This window comes from Pantherophis guttatus, chromosome 1, assembly GCF_059756535.1.
Source record: "Pantherophis guttatus breed Tessera chromosome 1, ASM5975653v1, whole genome shotgun sequence".
Classification (NCBI taxonomy): Eukaryota; Metazoa; Chordata; class Lepidosauria; order Squamata; family Colubridae; genus Pantherophis; species Pantherophis guttatus.
In genome coordinates, this window is record NC_142063.1 from 193856632 (window position 1) to 193883707 (window position 27076).

The window sequence follows — 27076 nt, forward strand, 5'->3', positions numbered from 1 at the left end:
GGAAAATGTGCTGCTTCTCCCTGGTTCTTTCTTTCTTTCTTTTTTTCACCACCCTTACTTACCCAGTGATCAAGGCCAAATGGAGCTCATTGCCTAGTCTCAAACTAGGAAAGCTGTAGAATGGGGGTGGGATTCCTTTACTGTGGTGATCTGCTCTTGCTAACCTCTGTTGGACCTCAAATAAAAATCCCCCCCATTCAAAGAATTTAATTGTTTTAGAAAGAAAATGCATGTGTCACTTTGCAAACTTTAGACTGCCTCCCCTCCCCCCTAAGATCTGGGAAGTATTGTGCAGAAAGAAAGGCCCTTCTCCCCATTTATTTTTTTAGCAACTTCAATAGGCGGGATTGAAACTGTCCTTTGGTTGTTTTGGCTACAACTTTTTGCAATAAGCTGTAAAGTCGTGTGAAAAGTGGAGAGAGAGAATGAGAGATAGAATTTAAAAAAGAGAAAGAGAAAGAAGGAGAAAGAAAGGTTTTATGGTAGAAAATAAAATAAAATAAAATAAATAAAAATAGAAGTTTCTCTGAAAGTAGGTATTTTTACGAAGTATTAAGAAATGTATTCATTACATTTATACAGAAATAAAATACGTTTTCTTTTCCTCTCCCTATACTAAGACTTTTTAAAGAACAACTTGACAGCTTCCTTTAAATTCAAATTTAAAAGGAGAACTTCAGGACTAATTGCACAATTCCTTCTACACCCCCTCCCCCAAATTGAGTTTGGATAAGGTTTGGAGCTTATCTGATGTGGGATTTTTTTTTAAAAAAAAATTTTTTTAAGTGTGCAGCTTAATTTATTCCTTCAGTATAACTTCGGATGAATTTGCCTTTTGCAGTCACCACTGCTATTTACGGGAATCTGAAGAAATGCTGCATATTTAAGTACCATACTTTACCCCTTTGCGTGTTGATTACTTGCAGTTCTGCAGCCCCAAAGAGGTTAGAAGGGAAGGTGAATGGGAAGCTTGCAGATGAAAGGAGTATGATGTTGACTTAGTGAATAATAACCTATTAACACGTTAAAAATAAAGTTTAAAATGTGAAAAGTCACTAGTTCCGCAGTGTACCTTCACATCCAATAATAAGTCCGCATTACCTTACTGAGTTTGTGAAGGAAAAGCATAATCTCCAGATCCAACTGGGAGGAAGAGCTGGTGATCCACATATAAACAGTTCAAATTCCTTTCAGGGAACCTTTATTTCTCTGTCTCTCCCTCCCCCCCCCACCCCATGGGGAAACTTTGACAATTTAGCTTACCCAAGTACCTTTCCTTAACCCGCTCCCCCTGAAAACAATTACAATAAATCCCAAGGCTAATTTCTCATTCCCCATCCCAGACCTAAAGTGCATGTGGGAGTGGGGGGCGAAGCTGGAGGGGGGGGCGGGAAGTGGATTCAAAATGGCTGCTAAATCCATTTGGTTAATAGTCTTAGCTAACGCTGCTCAGGTCCTCTGACCAGTTTTCAGATGGGCAACCCAGACTGGGTATCAGGGCTCGGATCCAGGTTTCTGGTTCTGCAGGGGAGGGGAGCGGGCTGTGCCGGGCTAGGCGCGTTGGAGCGCGCGGGGCTGGAAAGTTCACTTGCGGGAGGAGGTGGGGGGGCTTCTCCCAGACGGAGACCAGGCTTTGCCCGAAGCCCGGCCTCCTGGAGCCCGCGCGGCTCACGGGGGTCTTTGCTTTGGTGACTCTTACCCTTTTTTTCCCCCCATTTCAGACATCCCCTCTTCCCACTCTTAGCACTGATTTTTGAGAAATGTGAACTAGCGACGTGCACGCCCCGGGAGCCCGGGGTAGCGGGAGGCGACGTTTGTTCTTCCGAATCTTTCAACGAAGATATAGCCGTGTTCGCGAAACAGGTCAGCAACCCCATCCTAGGGCCCCCTGATCCATGGTGCGCTTCCCCCGGGCCTGGGCGACCCTCCCGGGAAGAACGAGGACGGTTCGCCCGCCTCCTCCTAGCCTTGCCTTCATTCCTCGCAGCCCCTCGATTCCCTCTCGCTCCGGCTCTCCCCCCCTCCTCTCCGGAAGAGAGGGCAGCCCTCCGACCCACATTCTGACTTGAAGGGTCGCCCTAGGGCTTCGATTACCCCCTCCGCCCTCCTGGCCACTTTCCCAAGAAGACTGCCAGCTTCTGGGTCGCTGCTGGTGCATGGGGACATAGGCGCAGCAGACAGCTGTCCGGCAGGCTTAGCAAGCGCGCTGGGCACCTTTGCTTGAGTCTTTCGGCTCTTTCGGTTTTGGGGGTGGGTTTGTGGGGGTGCTTGTATGGGGAGGGGGTGCGATGTACTGTAGCAAGGGTAACGACGCAATACAACCGAGTTGTCTCGGCCTCTCAAACTGCTTTTTCTTTCTTCTTTTTTTTAATTCCTTCGCCCCGGACTTTTCTACCCTGTGTCTAGATACGAGCAGAAAAACCCTTATTTTCTTCTAACCCCGAACTGGATAACTTGGTAAGAGTTCAGATACGTCTGCCCGACATACGTGTTTTCCCTGTTTTCTTAGGAGGCAAGTTTTCCCCCCTTTTTCCCCCCAGAATGCGGGTGGTGGATACTATAGTAAAAAAAAAAAACAACAACAACCCACAAGCTGGGGACTTTTTGAGGTCCAGGCAACCACATTTCAGGAGCACAATCCAAAAGCGAAGTTGGGTGGCGTGTCCGAGACATTTGCCTCATTTTACCTTAACTGCGATTATGCAAATCTCGAGGTATCTTTGCGTTAGAGACCGGTGGGTAGTCCTGGAATAATGGCAGTTTGAGGTAAAGATCTCGACTCAAATTGACTCTGAAAAAATTAAATTAGTCCTTTGCAATGGAAACTTATTCTCCTCAGCCTAGTTCCTAAATTTGCTTGGCTCTACTGGACCAGCAATATTACTATCTACATTACCGCTTGCTAAAGAAATATTTATGATCCGTGTAATTTGGCCAATTCATTGCAACAGCGGTCAAAAGTAAAAATCGGAGCTTTCTTTTTGTTAAACAGTCTGCAGAAAGACGGCTTTTAAGTTTTAGTGTTGCTGTAATAAATCAAAATATTCACACACATCAAAGCATATGCCTGCATATACAAGAAGGTACATACAGTGACTCCTGGATAGTAAACAGGAAGAGAAGTATTGGAGAAACCCTAAAATCAGGGACAGAGACTTATATTGTTTTGTATTTTTACAGATGATCCAAGCCATACAAGTATTAAGGTTTCATCTGTTGGAATTAGAGAAGGTAACTCTCTCTCTTTTTCTTTTCCTCACCCCCTACCTAATAATATTTCATAAAGTTGAAGCTACAGCAGAATTTCTATAAATGTCTTTCCTTTTGGTAATTAGTGTCAAAACCAATCATGGCATCCATTTCTCATCGCAGTTTAATTACAATTTCAGCCACTAAAAATCTGGATCACTAACGCCCTGGCCTTGTATCTCTTTTTACTACCTTTGCACAAATGCATTGGGTAATATTTTAGAAGGATGCTTGTCTTTCGGCTTGTGCTTCTTCCCGTAGGATAGCTATTTCTACCTAGGTACTTTAGTTTTCAGTTAGTTTTTCAGGGTTCTCCCTCCCCCCCCTTTCCCCTTTTTTCTTTTAAAGAGCCATCTGCAGGGTCACACACAGGGCACAGTTTGTCCTGCAACATTTTGCAGAAACAAGCCAGAGTTGCTAGATGTGTCAGTTTCTTGTTTCTTTTGTGGGGGCTACTCCTTCCTTTTCCCAAGAAGGCAGTCATCAGATCAATCTGAATATGTGTTCTACTACTACTAATAATACTATGGAACCCAAGCACATTTCAAAGTAGGACTGGACTAGAAACATTTCAGGGCCTCCTGGAATATTGTTTCTACCCTTAATATATTGTTTCTACCCTTAATTATATATATTAAGGGTAGAAACAATATTCTACCCTTATATGATATTTATACATACAATAAAAGGGGATGAATGGGGCCATTTTAGACATTCCCCCCCCCAACGGTAGCAAGTGACCTGCTTGTGCTTTGCAATAAATGGTTAATATGGACCTGTTTGCAGTGGAAAAAATATTACAGCTGCTCAAAAAGTGAGGTCGTGGATTCACGTACTTTTAGAGCATTCAACTTTTTGTACAATTGGAGCAAGGGATCTTTTGTGTCCACAGACTCCTTGGGAAAAGGCTTGTGATGTTATAACGGGGTAAAATTAAACAGTTTACCTTAAATGTCATCCATGCAGGCTACCTCACTAATAGTCACAGCTCTGAGAGCAGATGAATTTAACACGGGTGTTGAATATGTTGTAGGCTGTGAATCATCTTGTCACTGTCAATTTTCTGGGATATCTCTATTTTGCCAGAAAAAGAAAGTTCTTCTTAATTCTGAATGCGTCTCGGGGGAATAATTGCAGTCTGTTTCCCCCTATTTAGAACTTTTGATGTCAGGCGAGGGGGGAGGGGAATTGATTGCTCTTGTCAATTTCACTTAACATGCCCTTGATTATATTTTGGTGTTGTTACCTTTGTCATAATGCAGGTACACGAATTGTGTGACAATTTCTGCCATCGGTACATTAGCTGTTTGAAAGGGAAAATGCCAATCGATTTGGTGATAGACGATAGAGAAGGCGGATCAAAATCAGACAGCGAAGACATAACGAGATCAGCAAACCTAACAGATCAGGTATGGTCATCTCCAGCTTTGCAGTTGCTGTGCAAATCTGTATGCAGATCGTTTGCCGGGTCACTACGCCCTCTTTTATTATTTGCATATGATTAAGTCCCTTTTGGATAAATTTCCATCGAAATGAAAATTTTTGAATAATGTGGCTATTATTACTTCATTAAGTCTTGCTCCGGGATTCGACCTGGCGGAATGAGCTTGTAAAAGCATTGCCTTCAAACTTGACCTGCTCCTTGTCGCTTTTAATTTTTGTCTTTATTTTATTTACTCCCTTTTTTAATGACAATAGAAGGCTCTACTTGTGAATCGTGGGGGCTTCCGGGAAAAGGGATGCTAGAAAGGGGTGGGAGAGGGGAAAAGAGAGAGAGGAAGAGTCAAATCCGAGATTGGTGGTCTGGGGAAAGAAGACAAGAGAAGGTTTGAAATCTAGCAAACGTTGGCTATTTTCTTCCTGTCTCTACGGTTCATTAGCCTGTCTTGTCAGTTTTCCTTGGCCGAACGCTTTTAGACCTCAGTGAGCATTGCTTTGTACGAAGATTGCCTGCTGAAAGGGCATTGGGCTTTATTGGATGTAGCAGAAAAAGAAATAATAAAATCAGGAGAAGCAGCAAGAGATAGTGAGGGAAAGAATGATGTTGCGGTTGCTCTGTGTCATCTCTGCCTCTTTGGCTGTCCCCTTAGTTGGGGTATCTGAATAGTCTTAAGGGTAGGCCCTGCGCAATCTATGCGGGGCGCGTCTGAACCGTCCAATTTCACCTGGCTTCCTGTGCTCATGCCTGAACTCTTGCCTCGCTGGAATAAGGTGTGTTTTCTTTTGAAAGGAAAACAAAAGTATCATTTTGGTTTAAAACGGAGAAGTGATATTAACTAATCAATGCTCCTTAACACTACAATGATTGGCCGTAGTGCGTTGCGGAAGGTGACAATAATGGGCAATGCCGGCGGTTTAGTTGCAATTACTGCCTCCTTTGAAAAGAAACAGATTCCAACCCCCCCTCCCAACTTTCTTCCTTCTTTATAATCTGTTATGTTGGAGACTTCTGAAAGCCAAAGAGACTTCTGGACTGTAGCTCTAGACAGACTTTCTGTTTGGTTTTGCGGGAAATCAAAGCAGGCAGAGTTCTTGTTTTGAGAAGGCATTGATCAGAATGTTGTTGCTTGATTAAGGCGATTTTATGCCTCAGTTCGGTTCAAGGTGCTCCTCATCTGCTGCTCCCTCTTTTTGGTGACTGGTGTCCGTTCCTGGGGATGGTACAGAAGGTAAAGCAACGTGTTGATCGCAGCCTTGAGATTTTTATGAAGCCCTTGGACAAAATGCCCGTTTTTGAAAAGTATTCAATGAGCAATGGAAGATTCGTAAGTCGGTTGTAATTTTGCTTGTCAGGATCTCATTCCCTGCATGTATACATGGGTGGGCCGGCAGTGGTCTCTGCTGACTTTTTAGACCTTGGAAGGAGGGTGGCTGCGGTTTGGTGGGGGGGGGGTCTGGTGCGCCCCGTTAGATATCGCTGACTGTAGTTGAAGAGGGCTGTTGTGGAATCAAAATTGTAATCCAACAAGTCTAACGAGAAAATAGGTTTCTAAAAGCTTCAGAGTGCTTGGTACATAAAGCTATTTGAGCAAATTACAAGAACCGCTTAGGGGCATGAATGAAATCAACACTTTAATTGCGTCCAAAATGAAGATTTATGCCCCATTTTCCCAATGAATCATTATTTTGTTAAAGCGGAAGCAAAATATGGGAGTTTTGTTGTTGTTGTTGTGCTCAAGGAAAGAAACCGAGGAGCTTGATTTACCCCCTTCAATTCCTTCTCACCCGCACCTCTCTTTCATTCTCTACATTGCCAAGACGTTGACAAACTTCCCCAAAGTTTAGACGCGGCAAATATGCGAGCGCGCACACACGCATATTGATACCCTTTAAAAACCTTCCGATATTTGTTTATAGCGGCTCATCTGAGCTTTAATAGGCCATCTCTGAATTGTCTTTTTTTTTGGTCTCTTCAAGCAGAAAAGTTAATGGGCGGCTGAATATTTCCTCCTTCCCTTTTTTTTTTTTTAAACCCCCAATCCACTTTGGGGAAGGTTCCTTGCCTTTCGCCTGCCAGACCATTCCGAGCCCGGCGGAGAAGCTACAAGTATCCCTTGGCCCCGTGCTTAACGTTACTGCGCCTGCGCCGTCTGGTAGTTTGCCCATTTCTCAGCCTGTGTTGCGAAGGCTGCGGCGCGTTCCTCGGAGATACCCCCGCAAGGCTTGATCTCTTGTTTCCTCAAAAGACGCCCTTCCTCTCTCTCCCGAGGGAGAGAGCGAAGTTCCCCCCTTTTCTTTGTTACGAATGTGGCCCAACCAGTTTACAAGCAGGTCGCCTTGTCTGTTTTTAGGCTGGCCTGTGGATGGCAGGTCCCTTTACTGTACGACCAGGACCCGGTTCATCTACGTATGGTGGCAAAAAAATAAAATAAAAATAAAAACGAAGAGGCCAAACCAAAAGCGTAGGCATTTGAATAAAAGGGGCGACTCAAAAATGGTGCTACAAGCCTCCCTTCGGTATTCTGCGAACCGCCCGGGCTCGTTAAGCCAATTCATCCTTAACGTCTCCAGAGTTTGGTCACCTTTCTTCGCCTCTATCGCAGAGCCTTAGTAGCCTCCCGGGAACAAAAGCGAGCCAAAGCGTGGGTTTGGCGGGAGAAAGAGAAATGTGAATCCTCGTTTTTTGTTTTTTTTTTGTTTTTCTGTCAGCGAAGGCGAAGACGGCTGGCCGCCCTTCTAGCCAAGCCTCCAGCCAAAGGCAACCTCAGAGACCTGGACAACCGATCCCGGGTTCTGCGCTGGCTGGCGCCCCCTTCTGCTCAACGGTGCTCACGGCCCTTTCTGAAGAAGCGAGCGCCGGCCGGGCTTTAATAAGACTAAACTGGGGTTGGACTGGAGAATCCACTTTTTGCTTGCTTGGAGTAGTTCTTTGGCCTTCCGAGAGAGCGCAGGTGTAGACAGGCGTTCAAGAGAGAAGATGGTGGAAGGCGACAGGGCTTTTTTCGGGAGGGTGGGGGGAGGGAGGCGGCGGGAAACAACGAAAGAAGCGGCCGTCTGAATCCCTCAGTGTCACCCGAAGACCGAAAGAACCTCCTGCTCAGGGCGCAGGAGGTTCCAGCAAGAGGTTGCGAGGGCGCCTACATATCTGCCCTGCGTGAGCGGACAGTCTTGTCCTGGAAAGCAGTTGTCTGAAGCCTTCCTCTTCCCCTACTTCCTTCCAGGCCTACATAAATTAACATGTTTCCTCCCCCTCCCCCAGTGTGTGTGTGTATGTATGTATGTGTATGTATGTATATATATATACACACACACACACACACAAGAAAATATATATATTTTCTTACTTCTTCGTAGGATTTATGTGTGTTTTTCCTCTAGCCAGGTTTTTCCTACCTAACCAAGGTTTTTCTGTAGCCCTAGCTCAGAAAAACCTGGATGTGATTCCACTGAGCTAGGGCTGCAGAAAAACCTTGGTTACCTAGGAAAAACCTGACTAGAGGAAAAACATATGTATGTATGTATGTAGGTATGTATGTATAGCTCCCGTCGCTGAAAGCAGGCTGCGAGCTCAGAGATTTACCTCGGGGAGAGGGGGGAAAAAAATAAGACGGCTGTTTGCTGTGTGGAGGTTGGAAACCGAGAGGCTCCCGCGGCCGCGCAGAAAAAAGGCGGGCTTGCGGGCCTAACAGAGCCTCAGGGGGAAGCGCTCAGGTCGTCGTTCCCCCCACCGCCCACTATCCCTCCTTCGGTCCTCTTTCGCAGCCTCCTCAGTTCCACGCTCGGGGAGTCCCGGTTTTACACCCCCCCTCCCCGGGAAAGGTGCCCGGAGGCCTGCGAAATGGCGAACAGGGTCTGGTGTTTAAGGGCGGGTCCGTGAGCAAGTTAGGGATGAAGGAAGGGCATCGGTTTTTTTGGGGGGGGGGCGCTGAGGAAGGTTTTTTGCTCCTTGGGGTGTGTGGGGGGTGGGGGAGAGAGAAGAGTGTAAGCAACAGAGCTTGGAGGCAGGCAGAGGTCACCCTGTGCTTCCCTTGGCCTCCCGCTGAGGTTTAGTCATGCCCTGACGGCGGGTCCAAGGAAGACAATGGGGCAAGTGGGCAGGGATGGGAAAAGCACCGAAGAGGGAAGAAAGGCACCAAAGAAGCCAGCAATTGTGTCTGCTCTCAGCTACACCCGCCCAGCGGGGAAAAGGAGGAATAAGGGAGAGCAAGTGGCCCAGGGCTTGCTCTGCCTTTGAGGCTTGAGTAGGCCTTTGTGACTCTGGTATCACTGGTCTGCTGCTATTCAGTGGTGGCAGGGAGCCTCAGTGACACCCGACCTTTTCTCTAAGGAACCTTCTACATTGGGAAAGGAAGACGATTGTATGGGCACACTTTAGTTAACTAGTGTGTGTGTGTGAGAGAGAGAGCGCGCGCATGTGTTAAATTAAACCAGGCAACATTTAAGAGGGAATCCTTGCTGCTCTAGAAGAGGTTAGGTATGTGTCAGGTAGAAGGTGTAACAGTGGCATATTTTACTTCAGAATCTAGTGGAGGGAATAAAAATCATCGCCCTGTCTCCTTGAACTGGCCATCTGCTTATAGAGAGTGAAGGAAATTTATGGGACTTGGGTAGAGGTGAGAAATCACCATAATGTAACAATTCTTTTAGCCCAGCAGATTGACTTTCAGAGCCTAAAATATTTTTTTGGAAATAACGTTTATCTCCAGAATAAATACTTTTTTTTTAAATCAACTTAAAATAGTTGTACAATTTGTATAGAAATTTTGTACAAAGCTGACTAGAAAATTGAAAATTTAGGATTGAGAATGGTGATGGAGAGTTAATTTCTAAGAATTTTTTTCCTTGAAACTTGTATGCGGATTGCTTGTATTAATACAGAGCATGGGAAGTTCAACTTTGGAATATACCAAAACAAAATAAAAACTGCACACCTTTTAATTTAACAGATGAGCTGGTATGGAACTTGCTATTTAAAACTGAAAAGTGGGTTTGATCCACTTATCCAGTTTATTTCCAACAATTATGAAACTACCATGCTCTTCCTCCTCCCTCTCCTTCACTCAAAATATATTCATTTTAAAAGCAAAACCTATTGACTTCAATACTTAAGTTCCATCTTAAGCTCACTTATTTTGACATAACAAGTAAACATACCTCAGAATTATAAATCTTGCACAAATTAAATTGAGCCTCATTTGCACGTCTAAGGAGTGATTAGCCTTTAATATTAGCTCACAGATTATATTGTGAATACGTGAGTAGGTTGTTTCCCTTAATGTAAGTTGACTCTTTATCCAGTTTTGAAATGAACCTTGCGTACTAGTATCAGGATGTTAAATTGCACTTAGTTACATATTTTAAAAATTGGAAGATTTACAGAATTTATATTTTTATCGTTTATCTGTTTACCTGGAATATATATTTAGTAAAATACTTATGGTTACAATGTAGCAATAAAGCAGTACCTGTACATATCAACTTTTATATCCATGTTATATATTTACGATTTAGTTGTTTTGGATGTTAGTTAATAAGCTTTTAAGTACTTTATTGCATTTTTTAAAAGAACATGTTTTTATTACCAATAGATATTAATGTATCTTATTCTCAGCATTTTATGCCATCATAGCAACTGTTGACAGATAAACTGCAATTTTGAAATACTTTTATTGAAGAATTGACTTATTTTGTTGCATTAGTATTTACTTCTTTGAAAATATGAATAGGATTGTGCTACATAATTCTAACTGTGGTAATTTAACAATGCTAAGCAGATCCAAAACCAAGCTTCCTTTAAATCACTTGGATTTGTTTTTTAGTAAAAGTGATTCTGATAGCTTGTACATTCATATAAATTCCACTTTCCCTGAAGGGAAACTGTAGATAAATACTGCAACAGTTTACAAAACAATAACAAACACTGTGAATTGGTCATTAGTAGCATTCTGCCAAGTGATGAGAAGCCTATTAGATTTTTTGGAGCATGGTAAAATTCTTCTTATCCTCATAGAAGGATAAGTCCTTTTAAGGATAAAGTTATAACTTATTGCTACTCCATGTATTGTAATTTAAATAATCACTTCTAAGTATTAAACAATGTTTCTATATAAGCCTTTCTGCTAGAAGGATGTTCAGAGTAGATGATAATAGTTTCTTTCCCAGAATTAACTACAGGTTTTAGCATGTCAAAATAGTAGCATCTACAGATTATCACTACATTTGATATACCTTCAGGAGACAAACTGATTTATTATAATTAACAAGCTGTTTTATAGGAACTGGAGTTTGAATTTGTGAATGTAAATAAATGTATATTTAATTGGGTGTTAAGTTTAATGAAGTTCGATGCCACTTTTTTCTTTGCAAGGGCTCCGCTTTGTATTGCCAACAAATCAGTTAAATATCTACATAGTTCTTAAAATGTTTATCAGAATAAATAATCATTTAAGAACATCAAGGTGCTCCTTGTTGCTGGTAGGAAAATGTATATGTGGATATACAGTCTCAGACTAAACAGAACAAAGTGGTCCCGTAAATCATAGAAGAGGGTGTTGGTTTCATAGGTAATTCTTATCCTTTCAACCAGTGCCCAGGGAGTCTTCACTGTAAGTTGCTTCATCTCAGCTTTCAGGTGCCACTGGGTGAGCTGTAAAAGATTATGACACTTACCTTTCAATAATGTATATGCAAGTTGCTTTTATTGACTAGAGATTTTTTTTTGAAGACACCGCAGTATAAAATAATTGCTAGCACAGATCCAAATAAAATGTGTGAGCATATACGCAATGTATTCAGGCAACAGTATTTTTCTTGTGTAAAATAAATGTTAACAAATATAAAAATAATAATCTTTGACAGAATCATCATTTAATCTTCCTATGTAAGTCAAATGCAGTATGTATATAGAAATATAAATGGAAACTGGCAAACAGCCAAATTCCTATAGGGGCTAGCAGAGAAATGATAAAAAAAATGAAATAAGAGTTCTTGTGAGGAGGTCTATAATTCAACATTATTTGATTCCACTGTCAAGGAAATTGTTGAAGGGATAGTAAACTGATACTAGAATCTCAGTCATTTTTTAAGAGTCTTAAATGTTTGCAACCTTGATGCGTGGATGGTCGTAGACGGGTTATAGGATTTGAGATATAATAGTAATCATCGTATTTAGTTGAAATACATAGGTTACAGTAATTAAAAAAACAGAGCAAGCAGAAGCACAAAAGCTTTACATAGATCGCAAACATTCTTCTGTGGAGGAATATTATTTAATTTTCCTCTTGGTAGCAGGTTACTGGAAAAGACAAAAGAGCTTTACAGCCTGCTCATAAACACATGGCTTCAATGTACATCTCACTGAAATCAATACAACATACATTCCCATGTTATACTTTTGGTTTGGGGTAATGATGTCAGTCAGTTTAAGGCAAGTTGTCTGATGAAATTTATTTTTAGATTGAAGTTCCAGACTTAAACTCTCCAGTTAGGAAGATTGGACTTGGAGCTAATAAGGCTTCTAGATAAAAGTGTACATTTTAGAGTATGGCAGAATTATGAAACTAAACACTTAACCAAAGAGCTGAATGCAATGACTGAATAGCTTGTAAATATATTCATCAAGTATGTATCTGCAACGTGCACAAATTTATCTGAAAAGAAGATATGCTCATTGCTCTATGCAAGCATATTTAAGATAGTAGCCTAAATAAGCCCTTTTAGGCACTTACTTTGAGGCAATAATCTTCAAAATTTAAATGATTAAATCCTGAAAATTGATGTTTCAACAAAATGAGAATATAGTTAGTTATAATTAAAAATTGTGTGAACATATTCTTCACAAACTTTCTAGGAACACATACTAGAATTGAAATTCACAAATGTTTGGGGATTGATTACATCCCCACGATATTGGAGTTTCTTCAGGTGTGCATGAGCTTGGTCTTAATTTAAGAAAGAAGCCAACAAATCATAGTAAATTTCAGTTTGTGTGTTATATAAATTATCAAAAGTGTGAAATGACTAAAGCATACTAACCGGAATATGTATTATAATAAAATTGTATATGTGGTTCTTGTTAAAGTTGAGGCTAACATTTATGGTAATTTTAAATTAAGTCTTTTGTGGGAGGGCTTCCAAATTCGGAATCATTGCTATTTGTTGACCTAACTGGGGATATGTTGGATAACGAACTACCTTACGACATATTGAGATTGTCTGAAAGTAAGATTTTGTGATATCTATCTCATACACAGAATACATATTTCTGAGTAATTTTAATGAGACTTTGTAAGCAAAACTAAATATGGAAGTTGTTACTGTATATGATCAAAGCAGTATGTACAGCATTCTGTGGAGTTCATTTAGCATATATTAGCGCTCTCTCTGTCTCTCTGTCTCTAAATCTTATGCCAGAAATGTTAGAGAAGGAAGAAGAAAAAAGGCAACCAGAGCATGTGCTGTCTATAATATTAATTATATTCAGTACAATGGTTGATTTGTTCCTTAGAATATTGCCTCATTTCTATTGTTTGAAATGCACAAGAAACATAATCTTAAGAAATATGAAGCCTTGAAAATTAATCTGTAGATGGAAGCACGTTTCGTGTAAATAAATGAAATATTCACTGAAACATAAATTGTGAACCTTATATCCAAAGAAGAATGCTTAGGAATAGAATTCCTAATTACAGAATTCATCAAAATAATGCTTCAAACATGTTCTTACTAAATAAATGCCCACGTACACCTAGAGTTAGTTCAGTTAGTTCAGTCGTCAATAGTGAACATTGCAGCAGGAATGTTAAAACAAAATATTTTATTTTTTAAAGTAGCTAATTGCGTGGATGATATGTAATCTAAGATTTATATCCATATAGTTCTAAAAGTGAAAGAACGAACGTACAGCACTATTCTACTAATCTTAATATTTTAGAAATTATCATTCCATATTATTCCATTCTATCATTCCACTTTTGATAAAATCAATACAATATTTTATTAATTAGCTTTGTTCATTAGCATAACCATTTAAACATTTTAATTGTGTATATTGCTTTATTTAAATAGATACATACTCTCTTTATATCTAGCTGAATCAAATCAGTGTTTCTTCTTTTTTCAGTTTTTCTAATTATCCATATATTATTAGTGATAGAAAAACACTGCACTGCACTTGTTCTAATTATTATCTGTTTTATAATTCAAATCTATTGAACATTTAATTGTTTCTTCCTACTTTCTATTTCTAATGCTCTCTATATTAGTGCATGTTCCACAGTCAGTGTTGTAAAACTATTTCCATTATTTTCAGTAGACTCCATTAAATACAAATAGTTTTAAGAAAGCAACTGAGTATCCAGTGTTGAATACACTTACCTGGGAGTAAATTCCATTGAACTCAATAGAACTGGCTCCTGAGGAGACATATATTGAATTGACTGTCAGGAATGAAATAATATGTCTTTTGTCTTCTGTATGCTCCCACATCTAGCTCCTTGTGTTTTTCCTGCTCTTGTTACTTAATTTAGAGCCGATGCATGGTCCTGAGGTTTGAAATGTGTGCCCTTCTATGTAGAAGGAAATAGTTTAATGCAGAGAATGTAGGTGAAACTAGAACTCTTGCAATACATTGAGGCTGCTTTTGTTAATTTAGTGGAGATCACTGGAAAATCTCATTATGATCTATCATGTCTAGTTAAGGGTCTGGCATCTGTTAGTGTGTAGTGTGAATTTTTGACATGTTAGATCTGTATCAGCTTCTTCAGACTCAACATGTCAAATCTTGTTTGTTGGTTGTTTGGTAGCTATTTTATTTATCTTGGTTTTGTAAAGATATGTTTATGAAGTCAAGATCCAGAATGTTATTCATCCCTTTATGCTTTTCATACAGTCTTCAATAAGATTCCAATTGGAAACAGATATACTCAAGAGAAAGCACAATTAAAAAATGCCTTTTATTTAGGTGTGTTCATATAATAGGCTTTGTATACCGGTATTTTAATATTTTTAATTGTCATATTTTTGACAAAAAAATGGCTTGAGTAGTATTGCGTACAATGCTATATGCTCCGGATCAGGATATAAATGGCCATCTTTTATTTGATGGAACCTTCAAAATATGACTCTTTATGTTAAAGCGGTTTTTAAAAATCATATTAAGACTGCAAGAGAATATCCTGTTGTAGCCAGTTTCTGTTTTCAGCATGCTGTGTTTGAATACTGATGGCTGCGTAAAATAAAAACTATAATACCTTCAAATATAGTTTAGGTCATGAATATCTAACTCTTTTAATGTTTGTGAGTTAAATTAGTAGCTTTTTACAGCAACAGGATGCATAGCTGTTCTCTCAGTGGAAGCCTTAACTGGCCATATATGTACCTGACCAGAAAAACTCAATCTTCAAGTGATTATAGTGATATAACTTTTGAGGAACTGATTCAGAGGGCCACTACTTGCAAGTGATTTATTTATACTAATGCAACACCCTCATTCTGCTATCCTTTAAGTTCTCATTCTCTTTCTCTTTCTCTCTCTCTCCCTCCCTCCTTCCCCTTCCCCCTCCCCCTTCCTTCCTTCCTTCCCTCCCTCTCTCTCTCTCTCTCTCTCTCTCTTTCTGGTATATAATGTTTATTAGTGGATGGTCCATATTCATGAAAATAGCCAATGGCTGTTTAGCAGCAATCACAGTTAGGAAGCATTAGTACAAATTAGGTTTTTTGATCTCTTTTTATTTTGTACTTTTATGGATCTCCATTTATTGTATTATCTAATTATTATACTTGATTTTCTATCTTGATAGTAAATGATCATAATCATAATTCCATTTTAAATTTATATGAAGAAATTTGTACAATGTTATTTTTTTCTCTGGTGCACTTCAGTGCAGAACAGTACCATAAGGATGTTGTTACAGAAAAATTTACTAGCAACAAATTTGTGATATGCCAAATGTCCATGTATATTACTTTCTTAATTTAATTTTTTTTTAATTGGGCATATGGCTTTCCATTAAAATCATAGCTTTCTTAAACTTGTTTCAAAGGTAAACAAAGAAGCACAAATATTAAGAATGAGGCTATTGCTGTCTGTAGTGTTGCTAAACGGATATTTCAAAATTAATGCAGCATTTAACACGAGCCATAAAATTCCACTCTAATTATTCTAAATAATATTGTATCTCAAAGGTATAAGTTTTATTGCCTGAGCTTCTATTGTACTGTTAATAGAAGTTGGAAACAAAAGAGAAAGAAGAGTCACTGTCAATAATTTTAATGTTTTTCTGAACAGAATCACTAGTATGAGGGCAGTTGACTTTGTATTGACAGCAGTTTAAGTCATCTACATTTCTATAATGTTCCGGGAAATTATATGTAGAAACCCCCCACCAGCTTTTTGTAAATGACAGTTGTAATCTAATACACATATACCATCAAAAAGCTGGCTGTATGTATGTTGTTTTTGACAAAAAGGCTATCTTGCTTCTAAGGCATTTATAGAGTTTTCAAAATAGCCACTGAGCATATCCCCCTCCATAATCAGCAGAAATTAAAAGTTGTTATTCATAAAATACCAAACAGAAATGATTAATCTTTCATTATAGAAATCATGACACACTCAGTGTTTTAAAAATTGAAGTACCTTACTTGTGAAGGTACTCCTACTCCAGGGAGTGAAAACAATGTGCTTTTAGTAACACACCATGTTAAGAGGCAAGACACAGGTGTATTATTCAAGGAGTACTTGAGTACTGTTCAAGGACTGCTGTAAATATAGGGCAGGAAAGTAATTAAATGTTTTATGACTGTCGGACTAGATGATCACCCTAAGGGTGTGAACTCGAAAATAAATTGATTTCTATTGGTGATATGCTTTTTAAAGCAAAAATGTATGAAGACTCCATAGGTCTGGGGTAAAAGAATCTTATCATGACCAGAAATCGAGGGTATTTTTATATCTTGTAGAAAACTGGATATATTTTTGACCTATTTATTTTCTTGTACTAAGTAGAAAAGATGACTTGCAGTAATTTTGTTCACTGTGAAGAAATTAAAATTTTGAAATGCTAGGTACAGATTCATTTTGAGTTACATACCTGCAATCATCATCATCATCATCATCATCATCATCATCATCATAATCATCATGGTTTGTCACACAGTCAGCCAGATGTTCAGACTGGATTTGGCATTTTTGTCCACATTATTATATTATTACATGTGGTCTTAAACCATGAAACCATTAGGGGGAGACAACATGGTAAATTATATTTCTTCTGAAATGCATGTTGATTAAATAAATGAAATAAATAAAGAATAAATAGAAATAAATAGAATCGAATTATTTTCTTTATAAAAAAATTATTGGGTAAATGTTAACTATTTAATTCAGATGGAACATTTATAAAGCTTGCTAATACAAACACACACACCCATTCTTAATTTATTTATTTTTATCTCTTCTTTTTTTCTAAGGAGTTCAGGATATTATTTTGATGTCCCAAAAGATAATGCAGTTTGCCCAACCAATCTCCCAATTTTAAAGTAGGCTTCATAATTCAAAAAATGAACAAGGATTTGGACTGACTTCCCCACATTTAAACTTTGAATTCCAGTCATCACACTGTTGGGATTTAATGAGATATGAAATATATGCAGTTCTGGGGTAGTTCAGAACTGGATAGAAATGTTTTATTATACATTTGTTCATGATTTTGGCAATCACAGTTGCAGCATTGTTCACATATGATATGTCTACATGGTTGTTAGCAGAAGGCATGCAAATTATAAAGCTAGTAACCAGAACTACTCTGAAATATCTGGTTTTTTATACTTTGATACATTGTACATAGAACCAAGATGCAGCTTTTTTGTGTGTGTGAACTCGCTCCTGTATTACTTTAATAAATATTTCACTAACTAGTAAAAATAATATGAGAGTTTTACCCCCCAAAAATCATACAATTTTTCTTCCCCTATTTAAAGGCTTAAGCAGTACCTTTATCACACAGCACTGGCCTTGTTTAGTTTGTAATCCAGTTATTTTTTATCGTTATCATTTTGTGTTTGTTAGACAGTTACACACATACACCCAAAAGCCATAGGATTGAATCACAGTAATATATGAGCAGTTTCACAGCTTCCATCCCTGTTTGTTTGTTTTTTTGAAAATAGATCAGTTAACTGTTTCTGTATATTGCCAAAAATATGGATATCTCTAGAAGTGTAGTCATTCTTTTCCTCTAGAACCGTTTCTCTTGGTGTCTGTACTTTCAGTTAGGACTGGAACTGCAATTTTTTCTTTGTAGCTCCCCCTTTTAAACTCAAGTTCGGTATATTTGACAGTATATATGCCCTGATGCTCCTCTCAACGTACAAGCTCAGTACCTAATTATAACAATCCTCAGAAAGAGAATGCTCTATGAAGCAGTGAACTATACAGTTGAGTATGCAATAAGGGAGTGACAGGGTATTTTCAAATGCCCAAGTCAGTGAGTTTTCTTAAAAATAAAGCTAGTTTTGCTTTCCAGCTGAATGTTAATATGTCTTGACCCCATGATAACATACCTCCAAAAATAAAATGGAGAAGAGATGTAAGTAATCAGGAAGAGAAGTGGATTTGCACAAAGATAAAATGGCATAAATGTGAATCAGAAATGGCATCACCACAGGTATAGAAGCCCCTACTTTTCCTTGTACCACCCTGATTTATTCCCATCTTTTGCTAATAGTTGCAGTAACTAAAGGGGTAAGGTAACTCCGCCCTGAGTCTTCGGAGAGGGGCGGCATACAAATTGAATTAATAAATAACACTACAACCAAAGAGGATGAAAGTTCAGGAAGGAAGTTATTGGCACAACTGCCAGTGAGGACAGCAGAGTTTGGCCATAATTCTAGAGAAGCAGGACAGAGTTGATTCAGACAACTACATTTGTGATGGCAATGGGTCTAAAGTAGAGTAATGGCTAATGTCTCGGGAAAAAAAAGCATTCTTAATCATGACTGTATAAGCTAGCCTGACTACGTGTGCATTATTAATAATCTGTTAGGCTTATTGTGAAGTGATAGCAATGGTGTAGAAGTAGGGCAGCAACCTAATTGGCTGTTGTTGTTGGGGTTTTTTTTAGCTTGGCATGTAATAAAATGTGAGTGGTGTTAATGAATTATTCATACATTTACATCCTATATTTACTAATACTTTTCTCAGTGTGGATTCTGTGTGCAGGTCAGGGTTTATTTTCCTGATTGTTTTAAGGCAGGTAAAAGGGCCCAGAGTTGGCTGCATATCAAGGAGAATATTCCTATGCTATAAACTTAAATCCAATATATGATCCTGTAACATCTTGAACTTGATATGAGTTCAGTGCTGTGATAATGAAGTTTTGAAATGTCTTAGCATTTTCTATTTGATACACCTAGGAATGGTTAGACCTAGGAATATGTCTTTTCCCCCGTCTCCTGTGCCTTTAATAGAGGCATGAAAAGGAAAGGATAAGAACAAGGAGTTTTTCCTATCTCTTCATGCCTGGAAAAACTTGATATATTAACATTCAGTATGCCAGGTTTCCATTAAAGACGTGGTGCACAATGGTAGTAAATTTCCCTTTTGGAAACTTCCGTTCTATGAGATACTTTGGAATTGTGTGTAACTAACTAGCTGTGATTAATATAGCAATCCTTGGGCCATTACTAGCAGTTCAACTCAGAAATGAAGCTGGCATTCACCATAGTATCAGTAGCAATGCATTCAGCTCTTTTTACAGCATACTGCTTTTTATAGACAATTATCTATGAGCAACTGCTGGTCAGGAATGGCAGTGATAATTCAGCTATCCATATGTCTATGACAAATATTTTAGTTCAGTAGCTTTAGATCTAGTACTAAAGGAGGTTGCTCTTATAACTCAAAGTGAGCATTAAAACATTTTGTATAATCTCACGTAGGGAATGCCACAGGCATGCTATATGCATGCCCTTTGCCTGGCTTTTTCACATGTAGGACTTGGCTCATTATTTGTGAACCCCAGTGGAAAAAATATTACTGATTTATGTAGGTATTATTTTTCATGTACACAGCGTGTGAGTATTTAAGGGTTCCTGGAACTTCATGCTGAAGTGGCTGTGGGATAGTGAAGCACCACAACTAGGGTGGGAATGAAGGCTAGCCTTTTCTTTGGTATTTTGATCTTTAATCTTGCAAGATAAAGATGATTCATGGAGCTTTTTGGAGAAAGTCTTCCATTTATGCTTGGGAAATCCTTGACCAAATATAAAAAGTGGATGGGAAGAAAATATTTATAAAGGAAGTTTTATGCCGATCGTATAAGTAGAATGGAAACATAACTTTCTGGTAAAATTTCTTTTCTGAGGTGGCAAGATGTTAATGATAATGTTTCTGTGGAACCTCTTCTGCTCTAGGGATTCCATCCCATACCTTATTTGGGTCTGTGCTAATATCTAGTTTAGAGAAGAGCTAAATTGCAATTTATGCCAGCATAGTTTACCATTGTTTGAGAACAGACTAAGCAAAAAATGATGTAAGTAATTTCATAGCCTTTTTCCAGAACAGAGTGTAGGGGTTTGATGATTTTTAAAATTAGAAGTTGATGTTCTATATTCTTGAAGATGCCAAATTAAATTGTTTTATAGAAAATCTCAATTTCTGTAAATTGGACACAACTTTATTGTTTAGATTATTCATATTCAATTTACTAAAATAGTTAATATAATATATTTTAATGAGCGAAAGAGAGATGCAGGTTCTAAAGTAAAGTTCTTGCATTGTTTCAGTTTTATTAACTATTTTAATGAAATGACTGCCATTGTTATTGAGGGTTGACTGATATCAGGGTGATACCAGAGAGCAAAAATGTTTCATAGCAGCAGTGTCTGTCTGTCTGTCTGTCTGTCTACTTCTTGAATATAGACCTATTAAGTCTGCTAGCATATTTCCTTATTCTCCTTGTTTTCTTTCCATTAACCAAGAGTATTCCTGAGCTTTGATTCCTGAATTAAAGAATACACATTTGGCATGATAACAGAATAAGAGTTCAGTGATAGAGAAAAATAAAATAACATGATATTCACTGACTGAGCTTTTGAATTGGGTTCTTCCTGAGAAAATCAAGATGGCAATTGTGACACTAGGATCAAAGTCCACTCATTTTGTGCGTGCATCAACATTGCACACACACACACACACACACACACACACACACACACGACAATGCTTCAGTCATGCAACTGCAATTATGTTGATTTTGGCATTCTCCTCCTGCCCACCATGGATGCTGCTGGGTGTGATTCTCTCTCTCTTTTCTTTTTTTAATTTGATTTATATGCCGCCCTTCTCCGGAGACTCAGGGTGGCTTACAATGCGTTAAGCAATAGCCTTCATACTTTTGTATATTTATACAAAGTCAGCTTATTGCCCCCACAATCTGGGTCCTCATTTCACCTACCTTTGAAAGGATGGAAGGCTGAGTCAACCTTGAGCCTGGTGAGATTTGAACTCGCAGTAATTGCAGACAGCTGGTGTTAATCACAATGCTATCAGTCTGCTGAGCCACCAGGTCCTTTTTCTTTTTTAAATATTGCAAATCAGTGATAATAGTGAAGGAATGTTGACAGTATTCAAAATGTATGTTCACTTCAGATTTATAAACTACCATATAGTTTAAATTTTATATAATTTTGCTAGATCAGCCAAATATAAATATCTGTTTTTGAGTGACTGAAGATGAAATTAAAATGGCCAGCTATCAATTCATTTTGAATGCAAAGTTAAGAAACAGTGCAAATTATTTCCTTCAAATATGTTGCCAGTTTGTCTTTCTGACTAATATGTTAATGTGGTTGCTTTAAAAATATATTTAAACACGATATTTAGAAAGGGAAGAGAAAACATACTATGGGCGTTGTTTGTTGTCTAGACTTTTTATAAGATAATTCTGGAGAGAAACCTTTTGTTTCCATTTTAAAATAACAGTGTAAAGATGGTTGGTCAATTATGAAATGGTGTATTAATATGGTACATGATTTTTACAGTGACACCTTTTTTATATACAGTATGTGATGAAAAATATCCAAAACATCTGGGATTAGAAGTGCAGAGTTATATGATAATGGTTTGAATTTAAAACTAGATAGGGTTGTAGCATTATAGCTAAGCAAATGACTTATGATCTTTTAATGCATTTTTCCCAAGGAGAACTTACCATTTGACACGGGTCTCAAATTCCGATGCCTACTTCTCCCTCACAGATAACATATTGTTAAAAAGAAAAAAAACACCCAGAATTATATATGTTGGAGTGATATGTCCCTCATTTTATGGCTGAAAAATCCTTAAAGGGGGTTAAAAGAAGCAGACTTATATGTTATATACCAGACAAACTATTTTAGTATTGGAAGACTACTTAATCATTTCAGATAGATGGAGAAAATCTTGTTTAACCCTCTCTCCCCCCTTCTCCTCCCCCCCACTATGTGTGTGTGTGTGTTTGTGTATGTCTTGTTTGCATGTTTGTATCTCTGTATAAAAAGCTGATAAAAGTTCTAATCAAGTTTTCAGTACAGCCCTCTATTTTACTATGCAAATGAAGTTATTTTATCAATATAATTTTAATGATCATAGGTAAATATCCTATCAGATACAGTCATTCCCCATTCTGCAGTTTTAAAATGATACAATTTTAAGAATTCTATGCTTAAAATGCCTTGAGAATACAAATTCCCAAGTGGGTGGTTTGTTTTATCTAAAAGCAGGGCAGGATATTACACTGTGGAGTAGCCTAGCAGTTCTAGTAAAGCAAAACAAATGTCTACCTACCAGTTGAAAAAACTGATGGGTGCTGACATCATTGGGTGGATTTCATAATTATAAGTATGTTTATATATTTCAATTTCTAACATTTTCTGCAATTAAAAAGATACCCTACAAGTGTCATAGTCTGATACGTATTCTTTATTATTAGGTTAGCTTAGTAAAGAACAGAAAGTAATGTGTGTATTTCCTATGTTTATATGTGTTTCAGCTAGAGATTTCCCCATCCAATAGAACTGAACGGAAGAAAAATAGTAGTATAATACCTATATGAAAGTGAGCAGAGATAACTATCTTGGATTGATTGTGCTGGCAATAAATGTTCTGTAGGAGAAATCTAAAGGCATAAAGGAAGGTGTAATTAAAAGCTGTGATTAGCTTCCACAGGATGGAGTTAGTTCTCTGCTCTACTTAATTTTTTTTTTTTTAAAAAAAGAATCTTCAAAATAAATAAACAAGGAGCTGGCATGATGCAGAGCAAAGCACCAGCATCATTTATTTACAATAATACCACTGGGACCTATATGGGCCATGTAGAAAATCTTAGATAATAGAAATGTTGAGAGACTGCAGCCCAGTGCTTAGTTTAGAAATGTGCCTATCTCGTCAGAAAAACAAACAAACAGTACAGAACTCAACTAGGTAATAGTGAACAACTTGAAAACAGACAGAAATCTCACCTGTTTGTCATCTAGTGCAGGGATGTTTTGTGTTTATCCCTATGGCAACCATTTTGCAAGATTGCCTGTGACATATGATCAAAATTCCCAAAGGGCTCTCCATCCTCTCTTATAAGAGATTTGTAAATATGTGTCAAACCAGAATCAAAGGTTTGAAAAAGAGCAATGGCTGAAGATAGAACGGGAGCAATTTCACCTCTATGGCTTTAGCAGACAGATATAACAAAAATGAGGCAGAATTCAAAGGGTAATATTTATGGTGTTTACCTGTTTTTTAGTGTTGAAAAAAATCCCTGAACAGGAAACAAGTAAAAGCAATTCAAAATAAACCTAAAAATAGATAAACAAAAACAATTCAATAAAACACTTTGAAAGTAACATGCTTAAAACTGTACATTGCTTAAATGCAGGCAATTAGCAAATCAAATCAGAAAGAATATCAGATCGGCTTTCAGATATGACCTTGAATTTGACATTAGTAATATTCCAAAAAAGAAAAAGAAAAAGAAAATAAAAAGTAGGGTATTTTTGCAAAACACAAGCCTGGGCCAAACTGGGAAAATTGCATAATCGTTCCAACAAAATAACATTTAATAATGCTTTAATAATTGAAAATATTTCACTGAGAGATCCACAGATGTTTTGCATTACTTTATTCTTTATCCTAAATATTTATATAATTTTTACTTACTTTGCTCCTCTTAAGGATTTTCTTGAACTTAGTGGGTTAAAAATGCTATTCTCTATGTTCTAAGTTTTTAATAATAATAGTTACATGGAAATACAATTATCTCCTCAGCTGTTTTAGCCTTTCAGTGTTGTAAATTATTTTTGTAAGAAGATACTGTTTCCCAAATATGGACATATGTATTATAAAAATAATTTAATATGTTACATGAATGTTTATACCATTCAAACAAAATATTCTTATGATTTATAATAAAATTGAAATAGTCAGCACTGAAACTGAAAATTATAGAGGTAATGATGAACTGTGAAAGAATATTTTTAAAATCTTTTTTAAAATCGTCATTTTTTAATGATTTTTGAATTGATCGCTTCTTGAATACTGTATGTGTAACTTAAAATGTCAAATCAAAAAAATGCAAGGCTTATTTTATCAATAGTATTGCAGTTTACAGGATTGTACAATACCGCAAGGACAAAGTTTGTGTATTCTTTATACACTGCTCAAAAAAATAAAGGGAACACAAGCGGAAGACATCCAAGATCTGAATGAATGAAATAGCCTTATTAAATACTTTGTTCGTTACATACAGTAGTTTTGTGTTCCCTTTAGTTGTTTGAGCAGTGCATAAACTACTATATGTAAAGAACAAAGTATTTAATAAGGATATTCCATTCATTCAGATCTCGGATGTCTTCTGCTTGTGTTCCCTTTATTTTTTTGAGCAGTATATTTCATTCTATGGAATGCAAAATTTATTTCATGGTATATTTCTGTCAAATTTCTTCTGTAAGATTTATTTGCACTCAAGGCAGCATTATATTGTTTGATGACCAATATATGCAAAGATTGTATGGAATATAACAAACATTCTCCTAAAGTTGTGATACTGTAACTTCAAAAATCTGAACGACCCTAAAATGACAGAAAACAGATAAAGAAAACTTTTTCGTATGTGTATTCAAGCAGCTGTCCCCTTTTTCCAGCCTCAATGCGCTAGTCACATTTTATTTCAAAATTATGTACTTTCAATATAAGAACTATTTATGATAGTAAATCTTAATTAAGGCTGTTTCAAGAGCATTATAAAAAACATGTTTCACTATTTTGAGATTGGACAGCTAGATAGCAAAAGTGAAATCTGTATTATGAAGGATTATTTTGCTCTTTACTTACTTAACTAGATATATAATTATCTCCTAAGCACTTGCAACTAAGTGCCTAAGCAATTCTTTGAGATTCATGCTAGATGTACAAACGGATATAAGTGAAATTTTTAAAAAATTCCAAAATTAGGCCAAATGTAGTCACCATGAAGTCTGCAGTCAAAAGGACTAGGATATACATAGTATGTTTGATCACAAAGCAGTGAACAATGCTTTGCAGTGTCATTTTTGAAACCACAACTGGCTACTGTACATCTCAAATCTTGACTTGGATAATATACACATGGATTTGGCCTAACAGACAACAGAAACAAAGGAAAATGCATTGGTTTGTATCATGGCAAGGAGATTAATTTTAGATGGTGAAAAAGTAATTTGAAACCAAGTAGGTTCAGGAGATGGAACTACTTTTCAAGGGAATATCTTTTCCCTTGAATAGCTGAATATGGCATTTTCCAAGAATAAAGATAACTTCGTTTACTTTTATGTATGTATACTAATACATAAAAAAGATAAATATTTATAATTGAACAAAGTTTTTATTAAAACCAATCAGTGTGCTACAAAAGTGATGGAAAAGTTAAGCAGAACATGTAGTTTGATATAGAAAATTCTATAGTTCATAAATTCTGGAGAATTTATGAACTTACATAGTTTTAATGACATTTTGGTTGATCACAGTATAGGTATAACCCTGATGTAAGCAAAATTATATGTAATGATTAATTGATATAGTCATGTTTTGCCCTTTGCCCGATCATGCATTCGGTAAGAGTTTACATTATTTTTTACATTCTTACATTTTTATGTAGTAGTAGCACTGTTTGGTGAATTACTCAACCTGTAACCCATGGGAATCTCCCAGGCTCCAATGAAAGCCAACATTGAAATATAGTGTTTAGAGGACATTTCTAAATCTGAATAAATGTGTAAACCTGTTCTTACATTGGAGTAATATCTTTTCAATACAAACTGCATATTTTAAGGGAAATAGATTCACTTTTGAAAGAAAAATATTTTTTAAAAACAAATAGTATTTTGATCACACTGCAGATGTTTAATACTAACAACAGATGGAACAAGACAGCTTGATATGAACTAAACACACACACACACGTGTGTGTGTGTGTGTGTGTGTGTCTGTGTGTGTGATATATATATCACATCACACCATATTCATTTATAAACATTTCTTTGTTGAGTGCCTCAGGGCTTCTCTTCTCTCTTATTCACATAAACCATTGCTTGAGGTAATTTCCTGGTTTGGAGTTCAGTATCATTATTATGGGGGCGCGGTGGCTCAGTGGCTAAGACACTGAGCTTGTCAATCAGAAGGTTGGCAGTTCAGCGGTTCGAATCTCTAGCACCGCATAACAGAGTGCGCTCCTGTTAGTTGTCCCAGTTAGTTGAACTGCTTTCAACCTAGCAGTTTGAAAGCACATAAAAAATGCAAGTAGAAAAATAGGGACCACTTCGGTAGGAAGGTAACAGTGCTCTGTGCACCTTTGGCGTTTAGTCATGCCGGTCACATGACCACAGAGATGTCTTTGGAGAGTGCTGGCTCCTCGGCTTAGAAATGGAGATGAGCACTGCCCCTAGAGCCGGAAACGACTAGCATGCATGTGCGGGGAAACCTTTACCTTTACCTATCATCATTATGCTGATGAGACTCAATTATATATTTCAACCAGGGGTGAAATTTAGCCGGTTCTATCCGGCTCGGGTAAACCAATAGCGGTGGCTGCGGGAGGCTCCGCCCACCCGCATGGATGTCATGATGTCATTTTTTTGCAGCATTTTAAGCCTCTGTGCATGCGCAGACAACGGCGTATGCACATTTGCAAACCGGTAGGGAAGGTAAGTGAATTTCAACCCAAGGCTTCTGGCTGTGCCTGAACACTGTGAAGGTCTGAATAAGAAGGAACAATTTCCACTTCAATCCTACCAAGATCTCTTGGCCATGAAAATTTGGGCCACCTAGGTTTTCCGTTTTTAACCTTGGATGAAAAACACTTCCTTATTCAAGAATGGT

At 37.6% G+C, this 27076-nt stretch overlaps 1 protein-coding gene across 3 annotated transcripts in view; it reads left to right on the forward strand.

The window, feature by feature from the left end:
* The window catches only part of MEIS1 (Meis homeobox 1), a 176289-nt gene that overhangs the window by 3115 nt on the left and 146098 nt on the right, over positions 1 to 27076 (forward strand). For all 3 annotated transcript variants that reach the window (XM_087882276.1, XM_087882278.1, XM_087882277.1), the window contains exons 3-6: positions 1722 to 1863; positions 2407 to 2457; positions 3181 to 3231; positions 4512 to 4658. In XM_087882276.1, coding sequence (XP_087738402.1) covers positions 1722 to 1863; positions 2407 to 2457; positions 3181 to 3231; positions 4512 to 4658 — 391 coding nt within the window. The remainder of the gene's footprint in view (positions 1 to 1721; positions 1864 to 2406; positions 2458 to 3180; positions 3232 to 4511; positions 4659 to 27076) is intronic.